This window comes from Triturus cristatus, chromosome 9, assembly GCF_964204655.1.
Source record: "Triturus cristatus chromosome 9, aTriCri1.1, whole genome shotgun sequence".
Classification (NCBI taxonomy): domain Eukaryota; kingdom Metazoa; phylum Chordata; class Amphibia; order Caudata; family Salamandridae; genus Triturus; species Triturus cristatus.
In genome coordinates this window covers 343735993-343753581 of record NC_140592.1, presented here as the reverse complement: position 1 = coordinate 343753581, position 17589 = coordinate 343735993, and the positions used below count along the sequence as shown (strand labels likewise).

Below are 17589 nucleotides of genomic sequence, written 5' to 3'. Positions count from 1 at the left end.
CAAAAAGTGACTAAGGTACGTTCTCTAACTGGATTTGCGCTTGCAGGCGCGGAAAAAGAAAGAACTGACGTTAGCGCGCATGGGTGGCGCCTAAGTAGTCTCCGTGACGTCATCTTGGCGCATACGACGCCACCGACGGACGCGGAGCAGCACAACGCCACCTACTGATGCGCAGGGGCACTGCTAGCAAACCTTTCCGGATCCAGTTTGACGCCTGGGGATATTCTAAGGTAAGGAATCTATCACTAACGTGTCTCTTTCAGATAAGGGTTCTGCCCACTCTTCTACTCTTTCAGAAAAGCAAACATGAAATTTGTAGTCCCTCCCCTACATGTGTAAAAAAAAAAAAAAACAATTCCTGACTTGCTTTCAAGAATAATTACCTATTGCACTACTGTGAATAACACGGTTGTTACTTTGCCAGGTTTCGTACTGCATATACCTATACATGTATACAAACAGATACATACTTATCAAAAGCTCTTGTTGTCGGTCCTCCTCATCTAAATCGATGATCACGGGCCCCACATTCTTCTTGGGCTTCTTCTTCTTCCTTCCAGTGGTAAAAGATTTCTTCAGCGAAAGGAGGCGGTACATCTCATAGCCCATTAGCAGCACACCTCCATTTGCTGACCAGTCACTAATCACCTTTGCGCGAGCTACTGTTGTCCTATGTGTAAGTAAAGATAGAGCAAGCATCAAACAAAAATTAAAACAGCCTCTGCCAAGATCTTTTAGTTCTCCCCCACAGGCTTGTTCCAAACAATCTTCCTGTTTTGCTCGACCATGCTAGCAGACTTTGCTTACTACATGCCAATAAATTTGGTCCCCGACCACGCAACACTTGTCTTACTTCATATTCACTCTCTCTGCCACACAGTCTGGCTTCTTGTCCAGTTCCTCCCATTCTTAGAGGTAGCTGTTACTACATTCTCTCTCACCAGCCCCCTAATCTCTCTCCGACTTATCATTCTTTTTCTGCCCATCTTATTGCCCCGAAGTTCATAGGAGTTTAGCTCTGTATTTGATGCATCTCAATCCTTATACCTTTCTGTTAACTGCATCTCTGAGATCATTATCTTTTTCTACCTCGAGGTTACCCTCACACTGATTTCTGTAAGGATAACCTATTTCCCATCTACCACCTCCCCTCCAGCAAACTGGTTTTCCTTCCTATTCATCTTACTCATCCCGTTTACACTTTGCTCCTTACTCACTTCATATTATCTTACCTGCACTGGCAATTATCTCCATTTCTCTTACACCCACAAATGACTGGTCTTCCTTCACAACAGTTACAACTCACTTTCCTTACCACTGACTGATCAAGAAATCAAACTGAATTCAATGAGGAGCAGATAATGAAATGCCCGTGATATAGGACGTTAATGAAATGCCAATGATATAGAAAGTAAGAACGAGACATAACAGCCAAGATGAACGAGTCAATTTTGAAGTCAAGGGAATGACATGATGCAAAGTTCAGACTTCGAGTCGATCACTTGAGTTGCACAAGGTAGGAGTTAAGGTAGCATTTATGTTGAAAGCAAAACAAAGAAAGGTAGGCTAAAGAATTAGGAGTAAAAGTTTACTAGGAGCAAGAGCTTCTATTATATAAATGCTGGGAAGGCTGCAAAGAATGGGAACTCTAGACATTTTTAGAGATCCGGGATATTTAAGAGGTCAGACAATGGGTAGATGACTAACGTAGAAAGAGGTGAGGAGTAACTGAAGAGATGAAAGCCAAGTAGCTCAAAGGCAGGTGTGGAGGATGAGGTGCTGATGTCAGATAAAGAAAATAATGACGGCAGAGGAAGACTGGAGCAAGAGAATAGAGAAATATCTGGGGGTTAACAGAAGGTGAGGTTAGTAAGCCACATAGTCTTTAGAAGTTTGAATGGGAAAAAAGGTGGGTGAAAGAGTGGAGGATTGAAACTTACTTGTGCTCATCGTTAAGGATGTAAACCTTGAAGGTGCGTGGCGATATCTCCTCTGGGTTATTTTCTTCAGGAAGGCTCTCAGGTGCTGGTAGCCAAATGTTGAATTCCGCCAGCCAATTCTGGAGAGTATTAACCTAAGAAAAAAAGTAAATACCCCACATGAATGTAAAGAAGCAATGTTTAGAATGTTACCCAGTCAATGTCTAAACACATCAGAAAAAGATTACATTCAGCTTCTAGTTTACCAATCAGAAGTATAACAACTGAGATAAGAGACAAAGAATAAAGAGCAACACACACATACTGTTTATCCTTATATAATGTTTGACTTTAAACCAAAAACTTAACCCGGGTTTTTACCCTAACAATGACATTGGCCCAAACTCATCCTCACCCTAATCTTTGCCCCAACTCTTTCCCTGAAACTCAGTCAGTCTCCAATCTTAACTCAATCGTTCACCTAATTATCATGCTTATAATTAAAAATATTTCTCCAATTTATATTGCTGTTATGTAGCATTTCAATTATATAGTTTTTTTAATTGACTTTTCATATAGTTGAATTTTCGGGTATAGTGGTTTAAAAAAAAAAAAAAAGAAAAAAAAAAGACAAATCACCGAGAGAGCCTGGCCCTGGCTCATACCGGCCCATAACTCTTAAATAGCAATGTTAAAATCTTTTCAAAGGCTATGGCCACAAGGCTAAACAATATCATGAGGAAAACAATTCACCCTTGCCAACATGGGTTCATAGTCGGCCGGGGAACAACGCAGCATGTCCGTCGAGTAATAACGCTTTTTGATGCAACAGATCTCAGGGGACTCTATGTCTGCTTTGCTATTGGATGCTGAGAAGGCATTTGATAGGGTCTCCTGGAATTTCTTGTGGGAAACAATGAAATGGTTTGGCCTGGGGGGTGGTTTTATTAAAGCCATTCAGGCACTATATACGGCACCCATAGCTCGCCTAAGCTTAAATGGTGGCTGTACCTCACCTTTTATTATTGAGTGGGGGACAAGGCAGGGATGCCCATGCTCACCCCTGTTATTTGCTATATATATATATATATTGATCCCCTAATACAGCTACTCGAGGTTAATAACGGAATTCAGCCTATTGTGTGTCAGGGCCTGGAACTAAAGTTTTAGCCTATGCGGACGATGTTGCTATCGTTGTGGAAAATCCTTCTACTGCACTGAGAGTGGTGGAGTTGGTAGCACAAGATTTCGGTAGATTCTCAGGGTACGCACTAAATAGAGCTAAAACTCAAATCATAAAGAACAGGCACGCTATTATTGATGATCCTCGAGTAACAGAATCAGCAGTGTATTTAGGAATAACAATTATGCCAAATTTGGGGAGTTTGGTAGCGAGGAACATCGAGCCGGTAATTAGGAAGGCAAGATCTGATTTTGATAGAATCAACAACTTACATTTATCATTAGTAGGCCGCTGTAATGTGGTGAAGATGATGTTTTTACCAAAATTTCTAGAGTGCACAGGAATATCTTACTGAGCTTAAGGAGGCCAGGGGGCGGAGTGGTACAGGCCGTATTACACAAGGGGGCTCTACTCCGGCTGACTAATGTTGGATGGTGACATGGTCTGTGGGATATGAAGGACAAAAGCTGCTTTGGTGGTTATTTAATTGTCTTAAGGGTTGGTGTTATGGTTTTTGTCACTGGTTTAGATTGATATACAGGGGTGAGTCCATCTAGGTTTAAGGGTTTGAGGGGGGGGGGGAGGTTGGCGCTGCTTGAGATGTGAGATCGGCTGCCATATATAGGTCATGTTTGACCTATCTGCCTGTAAGGGTTGTAAGGGGGGGGGGGGGGGGGTGGGGAGTCTGAGGGAGGGGTTGGGCAAGGGGTCAGCCCGACAGCACTACATGCGAGGGGAGGGATGGAGATGGGCATTAGGAGGTTGGCGCTGCTTGAGATGTGAGATCGGCTGCCTGTAAGGGTTGTAAGGGGGGGGGGGGGGGGGGGGAGTCTGAGGGCGGTGTTGGGCAATGGGTCAGCACGACTCAGCACAACATGTGAGGGGAGGAATGGAGATGGGCATTATGAGTCAAAACATAAGTAGAACAAGCTCTGTAAGAACAAGACTAAGTTCTGATGTACTAAAAGGTGGTAGGATGATGGGTGTTTTTGGGAAGAATTGGGGAAGCATAACATAATGAGCCTACGAAACGCATATAGAAGGTATAAGAGGCCGTATCATGGAATAGTTAGGATACAAGCTTATGGTGAATACTAAACTTGGTACCCGCACAAGAGGGGTAGCAATTCTCACTCGTAGACGTGAGGTAAAGGTTATTAGAAAATCTGCTGATCAATGGGGCCGATGGGCAATGGCAGAATGTTCAGCTGGAGGTGAAAAATGCACAATATGCTCAGTATATGGATCAATGGGTGATGACCCGGATATACTCGAATTTTTGGTCTCTGAACTTGCAATGTTGCCTACCCCGGTGATTATCTGTGGGGATTTTAATATTAATGGGCTGGGGGTGCACTGGGGTACTTCGGGAAGTAGATATTCTGGTAGGAAAAGAACGGTCTGTGTTGACCTAACAAATTTGATTAGTAATAACGGTCTTACTGATGCATGGGCCTAAATGAAACCCACAGACCCCGGCAGTACTTTTTTTTTCTGCACCACATAAGGCTATTTCCCGACTCGATTATTTTTTTGTATCACACCAGTTTATTTCTAATTCTTGGATTGAGAAGTATCCTTGGATACTTTCGGATCACAATCCATTAGTTCTTACAGTTACTTTCACTGGGGGGGGGGGGGGTTTAAGTAAATTCGGGGTTGGACCTTTGAACGGAGGCTTTTATATGATCCAGATTATGTGTCTAATATGAAGGGGTGGATCAAGGAATTCTGGGATTTTAATTGCGAGAGCACAGGTGCAGAGATAGTCTGGGGCGCTTTTAAAGCGGGAGTTAGAGGGGAAACCATGAGCTATAGCTTGCTTCGTCAAAGGAAGGAGGCACAGCAGGAGGATGTGGTCAGAGAGGAGTTGACTAAGTTAAAAGAGGCGCTGGCCTCGGCTGTTAACATGGGTAGACCAACTGAAGATTTAATTCTACAGTTGGCTGTAAATAAGGCTGACGCTAGAGAACAGATAGGTGCTAAAGCTGCAGAAACTTTTTGGGCAAAAAGAGAGCAGTGCCATGAGTTTAGCAAGCGGGTGGGGCATACCCTGGCTGTGAGATTAAGACAAAAAGCTGCTGCAGGAGAGATATCTGAAATTTCTGATGCTAATAGGAGTATAGTAGCTGATTCCCCGGGGATCCGAGAGGCGTTCCGGCAATTTTATCAACAGCTTTATAGTAAAGAATCTTTAGGGACGCAGATGGCAATGCAAGAGTATCTAGATAAGATACCCCTGCAGCGGGTTGATCCAACTGACAGGGGGGCACTTGAGATGGTTTTGACACAAGAGGAAATAATGAGTGCTTTGCAAAATTTACCATGTAGTAAGGCTGCTGGTCCTGATCAGATCCCCTTAGAGTTCAATCTGGGGTGTACCTAAGTATTCAACATGCCCAATTTAGGGTAGAAGCAGAGAGACTGGGGTCCTGATTAGCAGGATCCCAGTCAGACTAGTCAGAAAAACAATGACGCCAGCAAAAAGCGGGGGTGACCATGAAAGTAGATCCTACTTTCCTACACGGATCCAGTCTGACACCTGGGAAATTCAAAGGTAAGGAATCTGCATCTAGATGTCTCTATCAAATGAGTCTTGGCATAAAATAAAAGTTCCACTTGCCTTCTAAAAAGCAAGCTGATGGTTTTCTTTGTAGTACAAGCATATTCTAATGCAGGCATGCGCTTCAATAAAGTAAGAAGTCCAGCTTCAAACTGTTCTGCCATCTTGGAACAGTTAAAAACAAAAGTAAGCAGAATGCCGTTTCAAGATGATGGCATGACTTTGAAGCTTGCAGCAGCGATGCCTGGTGTTCTGCATAAAAAAAGGCTGTAGTCCAGTACCATTGGCCGTGTAGCTACTGATATTCTTATTACTCAATTAACACTAGTCTGCATTTGCAGGTGAGTTTTGCTGGGGGATAAACTAAAGGCAATATCTCCTGAAGTTAACTTCTCTGGATGCACAGTAACAGAGTAAGCAGAGAAAATACGGTTACTCAGGCAGGCTGACTCCTAAATAACAGCGGTTATGTACTAGGCAGAGCCAAATACTGGCATCAAATGTAATGGCTGATCCACATCCCAATTGCATGTATGCTGTTCTGAAGAGCTGAACTAATACTTGAATGACACTTTGTCTGATAAATAACTGAAGGGGGCTTAACCCAAGCCCGTTTTCTCTAAGCAAGAGTACGCATTATTTTTGAGAAAGAACGAGGCTGGTGAAACAGCTAAACAGTCTTTAGTCAGACCACAGAAAACACAGAAATAGATAGAGCACAGGAGGCAGGAGAGCAGGGGGTCCTTAGTTTACATGCATAAGACATCCAGCACTGGTCAAGAGCATCAAGATCTTCATTCAAAGACATGGAAAAAGTGTGGCATTGCAGGGCCAGTGCAAGCTTCCTTCGAAGACTTGGAATAAGTGTGGCACTCTGGGTCACTACAAGCTTGCTTCAAAGATAAGGAACAAGTCTGATACCGGAGAGCCAGCCAGTGCAAGCTTCGCAACAAGTGTGGCACTAGGCAGCACCATTTAACACCTCCCTTGGATACAATTAACAAGGAGCATGTCAGATTCGGTACAAGTGTAAGGAACAGCACTGAGGTGTATGAGTGCAAGCTTTACTCCCAGCAGAGCAAGCTTTTCACATACAAAACAGGTACAGTGCCAGGCAGAAGTAAACGCTTCTTTCACACCCATATTACATACCGATCTGGTCAGAAACAATGCAAGCTTCACTCATATGAACCGAACATGGACAGCATCTGCAGCAACAATCCAAACTGGTTTGTAAACACACACACATCCAATATGCAGCATTTGGCAGCAGTTTAGGTTCCCCTCACACGCAGCACAAGTAAAAGATGGCAATCAGCTGTGCAAACTAAGAAATCCTCACATACAAAACAGGAATCACACTGGTGGCAGCATTCAAGCTATTTCAGGCACAGAATACCCAGAGTATAGAGATGGGTGAGCCACTGAAGGCTTGAACCAGATGCTAGACTGTCGTTCAGAACAAGATCCTCTTGAGCCCTTAAGCCCAAAATGAATGAATGCAGCATTTCTTTAGCGCACAGCTACTCAAGAGTGTCTCTGTACTTTTAGGTATGCCGCTGGTAAGTAGGCATGGGGTCATTGTCCATACTCTCCCCTTAGGTCCAAGTAAGAATGTTTCAGCTCCTTTTTGAATCTCACTTCTTCGTGGATCTGTCTAAGATAATCCGATTCCACATATTCACTGCTTTGATGGAGAAGGAGGAACCACCTCTTAGTTGTTTCCGAAAGCAGGGGGTCACAATGAGACTCGCTGCGCTGGATCGCAAAAGCCTCCCAGGGCAGTTTGCCTTGACACGGCCATTAAGATACCTGGGTCCACTGAAGTGGAGGGATTGGTGTGTTAAGGTCAGTGCTTTATACTTGATCGTTGGTGGACTGGCAACCAATGGAGTTAAACCAAAAACTTGACACTGAATTATATTTCAGAATTTTGTATATTAAGCGTACTGCCATGTTCTGCATGACCTGTAACCGCTGGATCAGATATTCTGGGAGGCCAAAATACAGAACATTAGCTTAGTCCAGTCTGGATAAAATCAGTGATCGAACCACAGTGATTTGGGGCTCGTGAGGAAGCAAATGAAGAAACTTCCTTAACATATGAAAAATCCAAAAACAAGAATTCACCACTGCTGACACCTGCACTCAAAATGAGAGCTGGGAGTCGAACAACATCCCCAGATTTCTGACCACCGTTGTTGGAGTGGGTGGCGGGGTGGGGACGGGGGGTTTGGTGGAGAACACTGACAGGCCAAGCCTCGACCCAACCAGGGAGGGGATCTCGTCCAAAATGAGCTGAGCTTTCCTGTGGCTTTTGCACACTACCCAACACTCTATCCTCAAGCACCAAGAATGGAAGACAAAACATTAAGCTTTGATGTTAATCACAAACAAGAAAGGAATACCAATCTAGTTGATGAATTACCCAATGTAAAACCAGAAAACCTGATATCAATCCTGGCTTAGCCACTTGATCAAATTGTGTAATCCTAGGCAAATTTTTCTTGTTGCCTCCTATTTGTTTCTTAATTACGGCACATGAGAAAACTTCGAATATGTGTACGAATATCTCTCTTGTTTTTAAGCTAATGCACTATGATGTGACTCAGTGTGAAATAGGAATATAAGGCCTGCATGAGACAAATACCTTGCCTCTTAGTTCACGAACGGTATCGTCATTGGAGTGGGGGGGGGCGTGAATGTTTCCAAGTTCACGTTTGAACATTCTTACTTTTAGTAAACGCCTCTCAATGCACTGATATAATCTGCTGTACTAAGGTGAAGAAATGCTATTTTTACATAATATCTGTGGGAAGATTTTAATGTCCAATCTTTCCACGGTTCAGCGCGTGTCTGAGCTCTTAGAGCCAAGTTAAACCCTTGGCTAGGCTTTCCATATTAATCTGTTGGCGCACCCATCTCTGATACTGTACTGTGTATAACAGTTACTCAAGTTCCCCCTCTCGGAGTATCTAATTCTGGGGAGAAACATCTTGTATTCTGAGATTCTGGACAGTTCCCATGGAACTCAGAAGGATAACATCTCCTACAACTTTTTAACAAGGAAGAATTGTGTGTTAGCTGTTTTGAAGTTACCAGTGCATTTTCTTTTAGCACAAGACTAAATAACAATACAATCCTTAATTTTCCCTTTTCTAGCACGTTCTAACTGCCATTGTTTGCTCTCCTCCTGTCAAGCTGAACACAATGATTACTTGGACTGTCTTGATTTCAGAAGTCACCCAGCAGCACAGGCATAACTTCTTCTTTGACCTCTGCTGATGTCAGGCAGCTAGGGCCGAATGGCACACTCTGCATTTCCAAAAGTGAGCATGCGTACTGAAGGAAGCTGGCTCTGTATATATTATAGCAAAAAGAGGTATAGTGTGCACAGAGTCCAGTGGATCCCCAGAGGTTTAGCAGAGACTCGAGTAGACAATACTAATGCACTCTTTTGTGGTAGTGTGGGCGAGCAGTTAGGCTTATCAGAGGGCAGTACTAAGTATCTGTTGTACACACACACAGGCAATAAATGATACACACACTCAATGACTATAATTCAAGACCAATAGTTTGTAAAAAGAATACTTTTAGTATATTTATGTTATAGAACCTAAGATACTTTGTTGCAAGTAAATACGTTTTCAATATCAGTGCTTTTAAATGTAAAATGTGGATACTTCGTGCATTTTTCAACAATACAATGTTATCCTATTGAGGAAACACAATCAGTAACATGCAGGTAAGTAAACGATTTATGATATTGAGTTTCTGCATAAAGAATCAGTACCAGGTAAATGACAAAACTGAGCTACCAGCTGCATTTCAAGGTCAAACTTGGTATCTAGTGCCAATGTTATCCAATTGAGAAAAGGGGCAATGTAAAGGGGACAACTTACAAGTAAACAGCACAGTTTGGCAACCCAGCATCTGGGGCTTAAGGTAAGCACAGTGTGAGCCACAGGCTGCACCAAATTAACACCTCCAGCAGGCACAGGGGCAGTCGGGTGCAGACTACCAACATTGCAGCGGGCACCCAATGCAAGCCAATGGGGAATCTTGAAGTCAGGAAAAGGCTGTAGGCTCAGGCTAGGAGTCCAATCAAAGGAGAGCTACACTTGCACAAGTAAGTTGGGATGTGTTGGAGTGTTAAGACCCCGTTGGTTGAACTCCACAAGGGCCAAGGGCTACGGGTGCAGGGATGTCCTTTGGCGTCGGGAAACAGCTTTCCAGTGCAGGTGCTGTCGAGGAGGTGGTCGTATAGAGGCTGCAGGCGGCAGAGGTAGTTGGGTTCACGGTTCCACAGGCATAGCCTTGGACTTCAAGATTACTTTTCTTTTGGACAGGTCTGCTGTCCACAGGAGATCTGGAGTCTTTATGGAAGGCAGGCAGTCCTCCCAGGGTTTTGGAGGTCGCTGGTCTGCGGGACGAGTCGTGGGAGCTGCAAAGTTCGAAGTTTGCAGACAGGCTGGCAGTGCGGAGACCAATTCAGTGGCTGGAGCTTCTCGTCGTGCAGGGATCGGCTCTTCTTTATAGGTCGGTAATCTGAGTATTCAGGTTCAGGGGTGCCCCTAATACTAGTTTGAGGGGTATTACAGGCGTCAGAAGGTAGTAGCTAATGGGCTTCTTACCTTTAGGATGCCTACCTCCTTTGTATGGCCACTTCTTCTGGGGAGGGGGCATATCCCTAACCCTATTGGCTAAAGTCCCTCAAAACAATATGGAAGACTCTGAAAGGAGGGGGTCGCTTCAGCTCAGGGCTCCCTGGCTGGGAGGGAACACACAGCTCTCGCTTACTAATGTTCCCACCAACCTTGCCGTCAGAAAACGGGGCTTGGGAGGGGGGGCAGGTATCTCCACTAGCTGGAGAGGCCCTGGTCAGCATAACAAAAGACAGGAAGCCTTTGAGGCTCACCACCTTTCTACAAGGTTCCTGCTTGTGTGCAGCACCCCCAGCCAGAGCAGGCTTTGTTTCTGACCCACGAGAGTAGAAGGCTCTCACTTCAGGGAGTCAGAAACATATATAGTGGGTACCAGTCAGGCACACACTAGAGAGTTCGTAGAATTTCGGGGGCCACATCTGAGGTGCCTATCGGTGCATTTCTTAATAAATTCAACACTGGCACCAGTGTGGGTTTATTACACTGTGATGTTTGGTACCAAAAATCTTGGAATTCGGTGAAGCCATCATGGAGCTGTGGAGCTCGCAGAGACAAGTTCCCAGCCTGTGTACTCACTATGGCTTCACTGTGCAGTTACAATGTCTAACAATAGACTTGGACACTATAGGGGCATATCTGCTCATGCAGTTATGCCCTCAAATGAGGCATAGTGCACCCTGCCTCAGGGCTGTAAGGCCTGCTTTAGGGGTGACTTACTTATACCTCTTGCAGTGCTGGTAGGCCTGGCTCACAGGGATGTGTACCAGGTCGACTCTTCACTTTAATTTGCACCAAAATACCCAGGCTGCTGTGGCAGTCTGCCTGTGTTTGGTGAAGGGTCTCTTAGGGTGGCACAATACATGCTGCAGTCCTTCGAGGCCCTTTCTGGTCACAAGGCCCTTAGGACACCTGGTACCTTTTACAAGGGACTTTGTGAGCAAGAGGTTTGCCAATTGTGGAAACAAAGGTACAGTTTTGGGAAAGAAGACAGGCACTGGGAACCAGATTAGCAGGAACCCAGTGCGCACTCAGTCAATTATCCAGTCAGGCAAAATATTGGGGGGTAACCATGCCAAAGGGGTACTTTCCTACACATACTTCTTGGCTTTTCAGTGCATGCTCAATGAGGCCTTCGAAGTTCCCCAGGAGTTGCTTCAAAAGATTCTGCTGCTTGAAGTCTCACTCCTACAGCTAAGGGGATTGTATGGAATCTACAGCATGCTCTCATTGCTGTAAGAGCTTCTGTGGCCCTAGTAGGCAGTGTTGCTGGAAAAACATTAAGACTGGTGGTGGAGTAGGTTACTAAAGCATGACGAGGTAGTCACTGCCATTAAACCGCATATTTTTCATTGGAATTACCACAAAATTTTCATAGACATACAGTCAGACTGATAAAACTATATAGCACACAAATGATAAGAGTGGAAACTGGGTTTCAGTGAATATTTGTCATTTATGTATCACCAAGTAAAGTGTCTTGATTTATTTTGATCCTATTAAAATCTTTGTTTACATTACAATTAAAAATGAGAAAAAAAAGTGTGTCACGTGCTATTCTAAATGTTTATTTATTTAGAAATATTTCCAACATTCATTTACAGTGATATGTGTGTTGCAGAGTGAGAAGAAAACAACACAATATATAGAGCCTTTCCTTTCACACCAGTAGGACTGTCGCACAAGATACTTACCTTCGGTAACGAATCTGTAAGAGACATTGGTTAGTGATAGATTCCTTACCTTCGAATATCCCCAGGCATCAGACTGGATCCGGAAAGTTTTCGGCAGCAGTACCCCTGCGCGTCGGTAGGCGTCGCCGTGTGGCTCGGCGTACGTCGCCGGCGTCGTAGTGTCCGAGATGACGTCGCTGGAGCTACTTAGACGCGTCCACACGCGCTGACGTCAGTTCTGTACACTACTTTCCGCACCAGTAACGCAGAGCCATGCAAGATACTGACCACTGGTGCATTGAAACTAGGGCCCTAAAAGGGATGACCTGAACCCTAGAAATCAGTTCACAGAACGGGGAGGATGGGTGGGGCGGTAAGGAATCTTTCACTAACTAATGTCTCTTACAGATATATCGTTACCGAAGGTAAGTAACTTGTGCATCTGAAAGAGACACATTAGTGATAGATTCCTTACCTTAGAATAGATACCCCAGCAATACCAACCCCGGTGGTGGGTCTGCGAACCAAAATCACACCAGAAAGTTACGGAGAACATAACGGCCAAAGTGTAGTCTCTCCGGACTTGACTGTCAAAGCAATAATGCTTAGTAAAAGTGTGCAGCGAAGCCCACGTGGCTGCCTGACAGATGTCTTGCAGGGGGACATCACTTCCCAATGCAGTAGTAGCTGCTGTCGCCCGGGAAGAATGGGCGCGCAACCCCTCCGGAGGTTCCTTTTTAGCCAGAGAATAACAGGCTTTGATACACAAGACAACCCAGGGGGAGTTAGCCCTCTTGTGTACAGCCCGGCCATTCTCGGCGCCTACGTATCCAACAAAGAGCTGGTCTTCCACCAGAAAGTGTTGTGTGCGATTCAGGTAAAATGAGAACGCACTTTTTGGGTCCAGGCGGTGGAGCCTCTCTGGAAGGGTGCGGAGGCGGAAAGAAAGTGGGCAAGGTGATAGTTTGTACTGGGGTGAATGTATGACATTGTTCTGCATTCTGTCCATCAATTGTTGTTTTTGCATTTGTCACCCCGAGTGGGAAGGGTATGCTCAGACGCGAGTCCCTTGCTCTCCATGCCACTGGAATCAAGCTATCCTGGCTGACGAGGGCTGAAAGCCCGAAACCGGTCCTAGGATGCTTGTTTCCAGTCCAGGGAGGACCTGGCTTGGCAGTTCGGGCTGGACTGTTCCCATGGGGAACAGGGTCAAGACTGATTTGCATTTGGCTGGGTTCAAACTGGAATGGCATGGTGAGCAAAAAAACGATGGATTTAGGCCCAGATCTCTGTACTGGGGTGAATGTATGACATTGTTCTGCATTCTGTCCATCAATTGTTGTTTTTGCATTTGTCACCCCGAGTGGGAAGGGTATGCTCAGACGTGAGTCCCTTGCTCTCCATGCCACTGGAATCAAGCTATCCTGGCTGACGAGGGCTGAAAGCCCGTAACCGGTCCTAGGATGCTTGTTTCCAGTCCAGGGAGGACCTGGCTTGGCAGTTCGGGCTGGACTGTTCCCATGGGGAACAGGGTCAAGACTGATTTGCATATGGCTGGGTTCAAACTGGAATGGCATGGTGAACAAAAAAACGATGGATTTAGGCCCAGATCTCTGTACTGGGGTGAATGTATGACATTGTTCTGCATTCTGTCCATCAATTGTTGTTTTTGCATTTGTCACCCCGAGTGGGAAGGGTATGCTCAGACGTGAGTCCCTTGCTCTCCATGCCACTGGAATCAAGCTATCCTGGCTGACGAGGGCTGAAAGCCCGAAACCGGTCCTAGGATGCTTGTTTCCAGTCCAGGGAAGACCTGGCTTGGCAGTTCGGGCTGGACTGTTCCCATGGGGAACAGGGTCAAGACTGATTTGCATATGGCTGGGTTCAAACTGGAATGGCATGGTCAGCAAAAAAACGATGGATTTAGGCCCAGATCTCTGTACTGGGGTGAATGTATGACATTGTTCTGCATTCTGTCCATCAATTGTTGTTTTTGCAAGGTGATAGTTTACCCAATGTTGAAGGCAGTAACATCCTTTGGCAAGAAGGAAGGATGAGTGCGAAGCACAACCTTGTCCGAATGAACAGACAGAAAAGGAGGTTTACAGAAAAGAGCCTGGAGCTCACTCACGCACCTAGCGGAAGTGATGTCAACCAGGAAAGCAGTCTTCAAAGTCAATAAACGAAGAGGACAATTTTGCAGCAGCCCAAAGGGAGCGGACATCAAATAGGTAAGAACCAGATTCAAGTCCCAGTGCAGCATCACAAAAGGAATAGGAGGGAAAAAGTGAGTGATGCCTTTGAGAAATCACTTTACAACAGGGGACTTGAAAAGAGAGGGCTGATCAGGGAGCCTGAGAAAGGCCGAGATTGCAGAAAGGTAGCCCTTAATAGTGCCCAGAGCCCTGCCAGGCGAAAGACAGAAGGAACAAAAGGACTTCTGAAAGAGGAGCAGAAAGGGGATTCACAGCCTTTGCTGTGCACCATGCCACAAATTTGTTGCACCTGCAGGCGTATACCGATTTAGTGGAGGGACGCCTGGCTGCCAGAATGAATCACAGACTTCAGGAGGCAAGTCAAATGGAATCAACTGTCGCCGCTCAATCGCCACGCAAGGAGGTGGAGGCTGGACAGGTTCGGGTGGAGGACAGTCCCCTGCTGCTACGACAGAAGATCCTCCCGAAGAGGCAGCCGGATCGGGGGATCCATGCTAATACTGAGTAGCTTGGGATACCAAACTCATCAAGCCCAGACGGGGCCACAACAATGACTTGGGCCCAGTCGCGCCTGTTCTTCTTCAGCACTCTGGGTAGAAGTGGTATAGGCGGAAAGGCATACAATAGACCGCAACTCCACTTGTGATGAAAAGCGTTGCAGAGCGAGTGCCGCCTTGGAAATTCCAACGCGCAGAACTGCTGACATTGCGCGTTCTCGGATCTCATCCTCTCCCATGTGGTCGCCCCATCCCAGGTGGGACGCATCCGTCATCACTGTGTGCTCCGGTTGGGGATAGGAGAGTGATCTGCCGCTGACCCACCACTGCAACTGTTGTGCAGTGCCCTCCGAGATCTGGACATACTCGGACATGTTGCCCTGATGCTACGCCCACTGGAACTTCAGGTCCCACTGCAGAGCCCGCATATGCCATCTGTCATTATTTGTCAGTAGGATGAAGGAGACCATGAGGCCCAGCATCCTCAAGGTCATCCTGACCGAAACCCAGGACAGATCGGAATCATAGCCCGAATGTCCAGGACTCGCTGTTCGGGAGGATAAACCTGAAACTGTGCCGTGTCCAGAACTGCTCCTATGAAGAAGAGCCTCTGAGAGGGAATCAGGTGCGACTTCCGCACATTGATGGAGAACCCCAGCAAATGCAGGAGGTCAGCCGTAGTCTGGAGGTGGGAGACGACTGCCTGGGGCGAGCTAGCCTTCAACAATCAGTCGTCGAGATAGGGGAAGACTGAAACCCCTGATCTGAGCAGATGAGCTGCGACCACCTCCATCACTTTTGTGAACACCCGAAGGGCACTGTTAAGGCCAAAAGGGAGCACGGTGAACCGAAAGTGCTCGTGGCCTACCGTGAACCGCAGGTAACGCTGGTGGGCCGGCAGGACGGGGATATTAAAGTAAGCGTCCTGCAAGCCCAACGCTACCATCCAGTCCTGCGGGTCTAGGGCAGACAAGACCTGAGCAAGTGTGAGCATCTTGAACTTCTTCTTCCGGAGGAAGCAATTGACGTTCCAAAGGTCTAAGATAGGATGCAGTCCCCTGTCTTTCTTTGGAATCAAGAAGTAGTGGGAATAACAACCACAAACTACTTCTGGTGTTGGAACGAGCTCGATGGCCCCCTTGGCCAAGAGGGTCACAACTTCCTGCTGGAGAAGTGCCAAGTGATCCCCCGACATGTGGTGGTACTGAGGTGGCATGGCTGGAGGGGTAGTACGAGAAAGAAGGCAAGGACCCCCGGTCAGGCCTGTGAGGCCCGAAGGCACGCCGGCAAGGCCCGACTAGCCAAATAGGCGGGCCATAGCAGACAGGAATACCTGCAGCTCGGCCGGAGTCGCCAACTGACCCGGGGAAAGGCGGGTAGGCCATCGGCAACTGCCTAGACTCCTAGGAGCCACGGGGGTGGCGCCACCCGCACCCTCAGCCATGTCGCGCGACAGGCTAGACGAAGAGCGACGCCGCTTCTTTGACTTTTTGTGCTTCATCTTACCTGAACCAGAGTGCAAAGACTTCGTCGAACGATGGTGGCGGCTCCGCGAACAGTCCCTTGACCTATCACGGGACCAGGACCTTGAACGGCGAGGAGCCGACTCCCGGGCCTCAAGCAACTTTCGGGACCACTCCTGCAAAGTTTTCAGAGCCATGGCCCGGCAGTTGTGGCACGACGAGGGGTCGTGGTCGCGCCCCAGGCAGTAGAGACACTCGCGGTGCGGATCAGTCACCGACATCATGCGGGGACAAGCCTCGCAAGACTTAAAATCGGGCATCCCTATACACCAGGAGTCAGACTCATAATAACAGAGACAAAAGTCCCCAAAAACTCAGTCAAAAATTGACTGGGGGTACCGCTCTCTCCGGATCTGCGCAGAAGAAAGAACTGACGTCAGCGCGCTTGGGCGCGTCTAAGTAGCTCCAGCGACGTCATCTCGGCGACTACAATGCCAGCGACGTACGTGGAGCCGCACAACGACGCCTACCGACGCACAGGGGTACTGCTGACTTTCCGGATCCAGTCTGACACCTGGGGATATTCTAAGGTAAGGAATCTATCACTAACGTGTCGCTTTCAGATACATAGTTCACTTTAAAAAATTGACATGCTTTGCTGTAAGCAAAAGAAAAGTAAACACCAGTCTCCTTCTTAAAAGAATAAGCAGCAATCTGTCAAAATACTACATTGACATTTAACCTCTGTCTTTCAACGCACATCAAATAAGGCAGGATGAAAACAAAATTTAAATTAATCTTTAATGCTCCTTCACCTTGGAATTCCAGTATGGTTATTTAGGTGCCCTCTCAGGGCTCAAGAGGCTGTTGTAGATGGCCTCCCTCCCACCTCTTTGCACCGGCGGCACCACTGCTAGCTAAGTCCCTGCGCGAGGGACATCTACCGGTTACTCAAAATGACAATGGCAGGGCACAAATTCATTTTCCAGGAGCCTGAGGAAACGAAGCAGGAATCATCTTCGATGGGGAGCAATGGCAATATGTAATTATTAGAGCTACCAATTCCACTAGTTACGCAGAGGGAAATTAAATTCTATACAAGACACACATGAGACCAACTGGGGGCTATGATATAGAAAGGAGGCACACAATAGTGGACAGATGGTGTTCCAGCAAGATATAATCTAGCCCTGCACATGCTTAAAAGCTTTCTGGGGCACATTAATTGAGGTGACATAGGAGGCTGGCTGGGTCAAGAGTAGCTTGGCGCCAAGAGGTAATCTTATTGGGTACACCATAGGAAGAAATGTACCCCTTCCATTCCAGAGAGGGGAAAATTATCTTTCAAATGCAGCCCATATCGAAACAATTATTTTGGGGACAAAGAGAACTTCGATGGAAACTTTTTGCTGGG

The 17589-nt window shown here is 46.5% G+C and overlaps 1 protein-coding gene across 2 annotated transcripts in view; it reads right to left on the bottom strand.

Moving 5' to 3' along the window:
- RAD54L2 (RAD54 like 2) overlaps positions 1–17589 on the bottom strand; it is a 682650-nt gene that overhangs the window by 385777 nt on the left and 279284 nt on the right. For both annotated transcript variants that reach the window (XM_085625105.1, XM_085625106.1), the window contains exons 8-9: positions 1941–2074; positions 471–670 (exon numbers count right to left, since the gene is read on the bottom strand). In XM_085625105.1, the coding sequence (XP_085481231.1) occupies positions 471–670; positions 1941–2074 (334 nt within the window). The remainder of the gene's footprint in view (positions 1–470; positions 671–1940; positions 2075–17589) is intronic.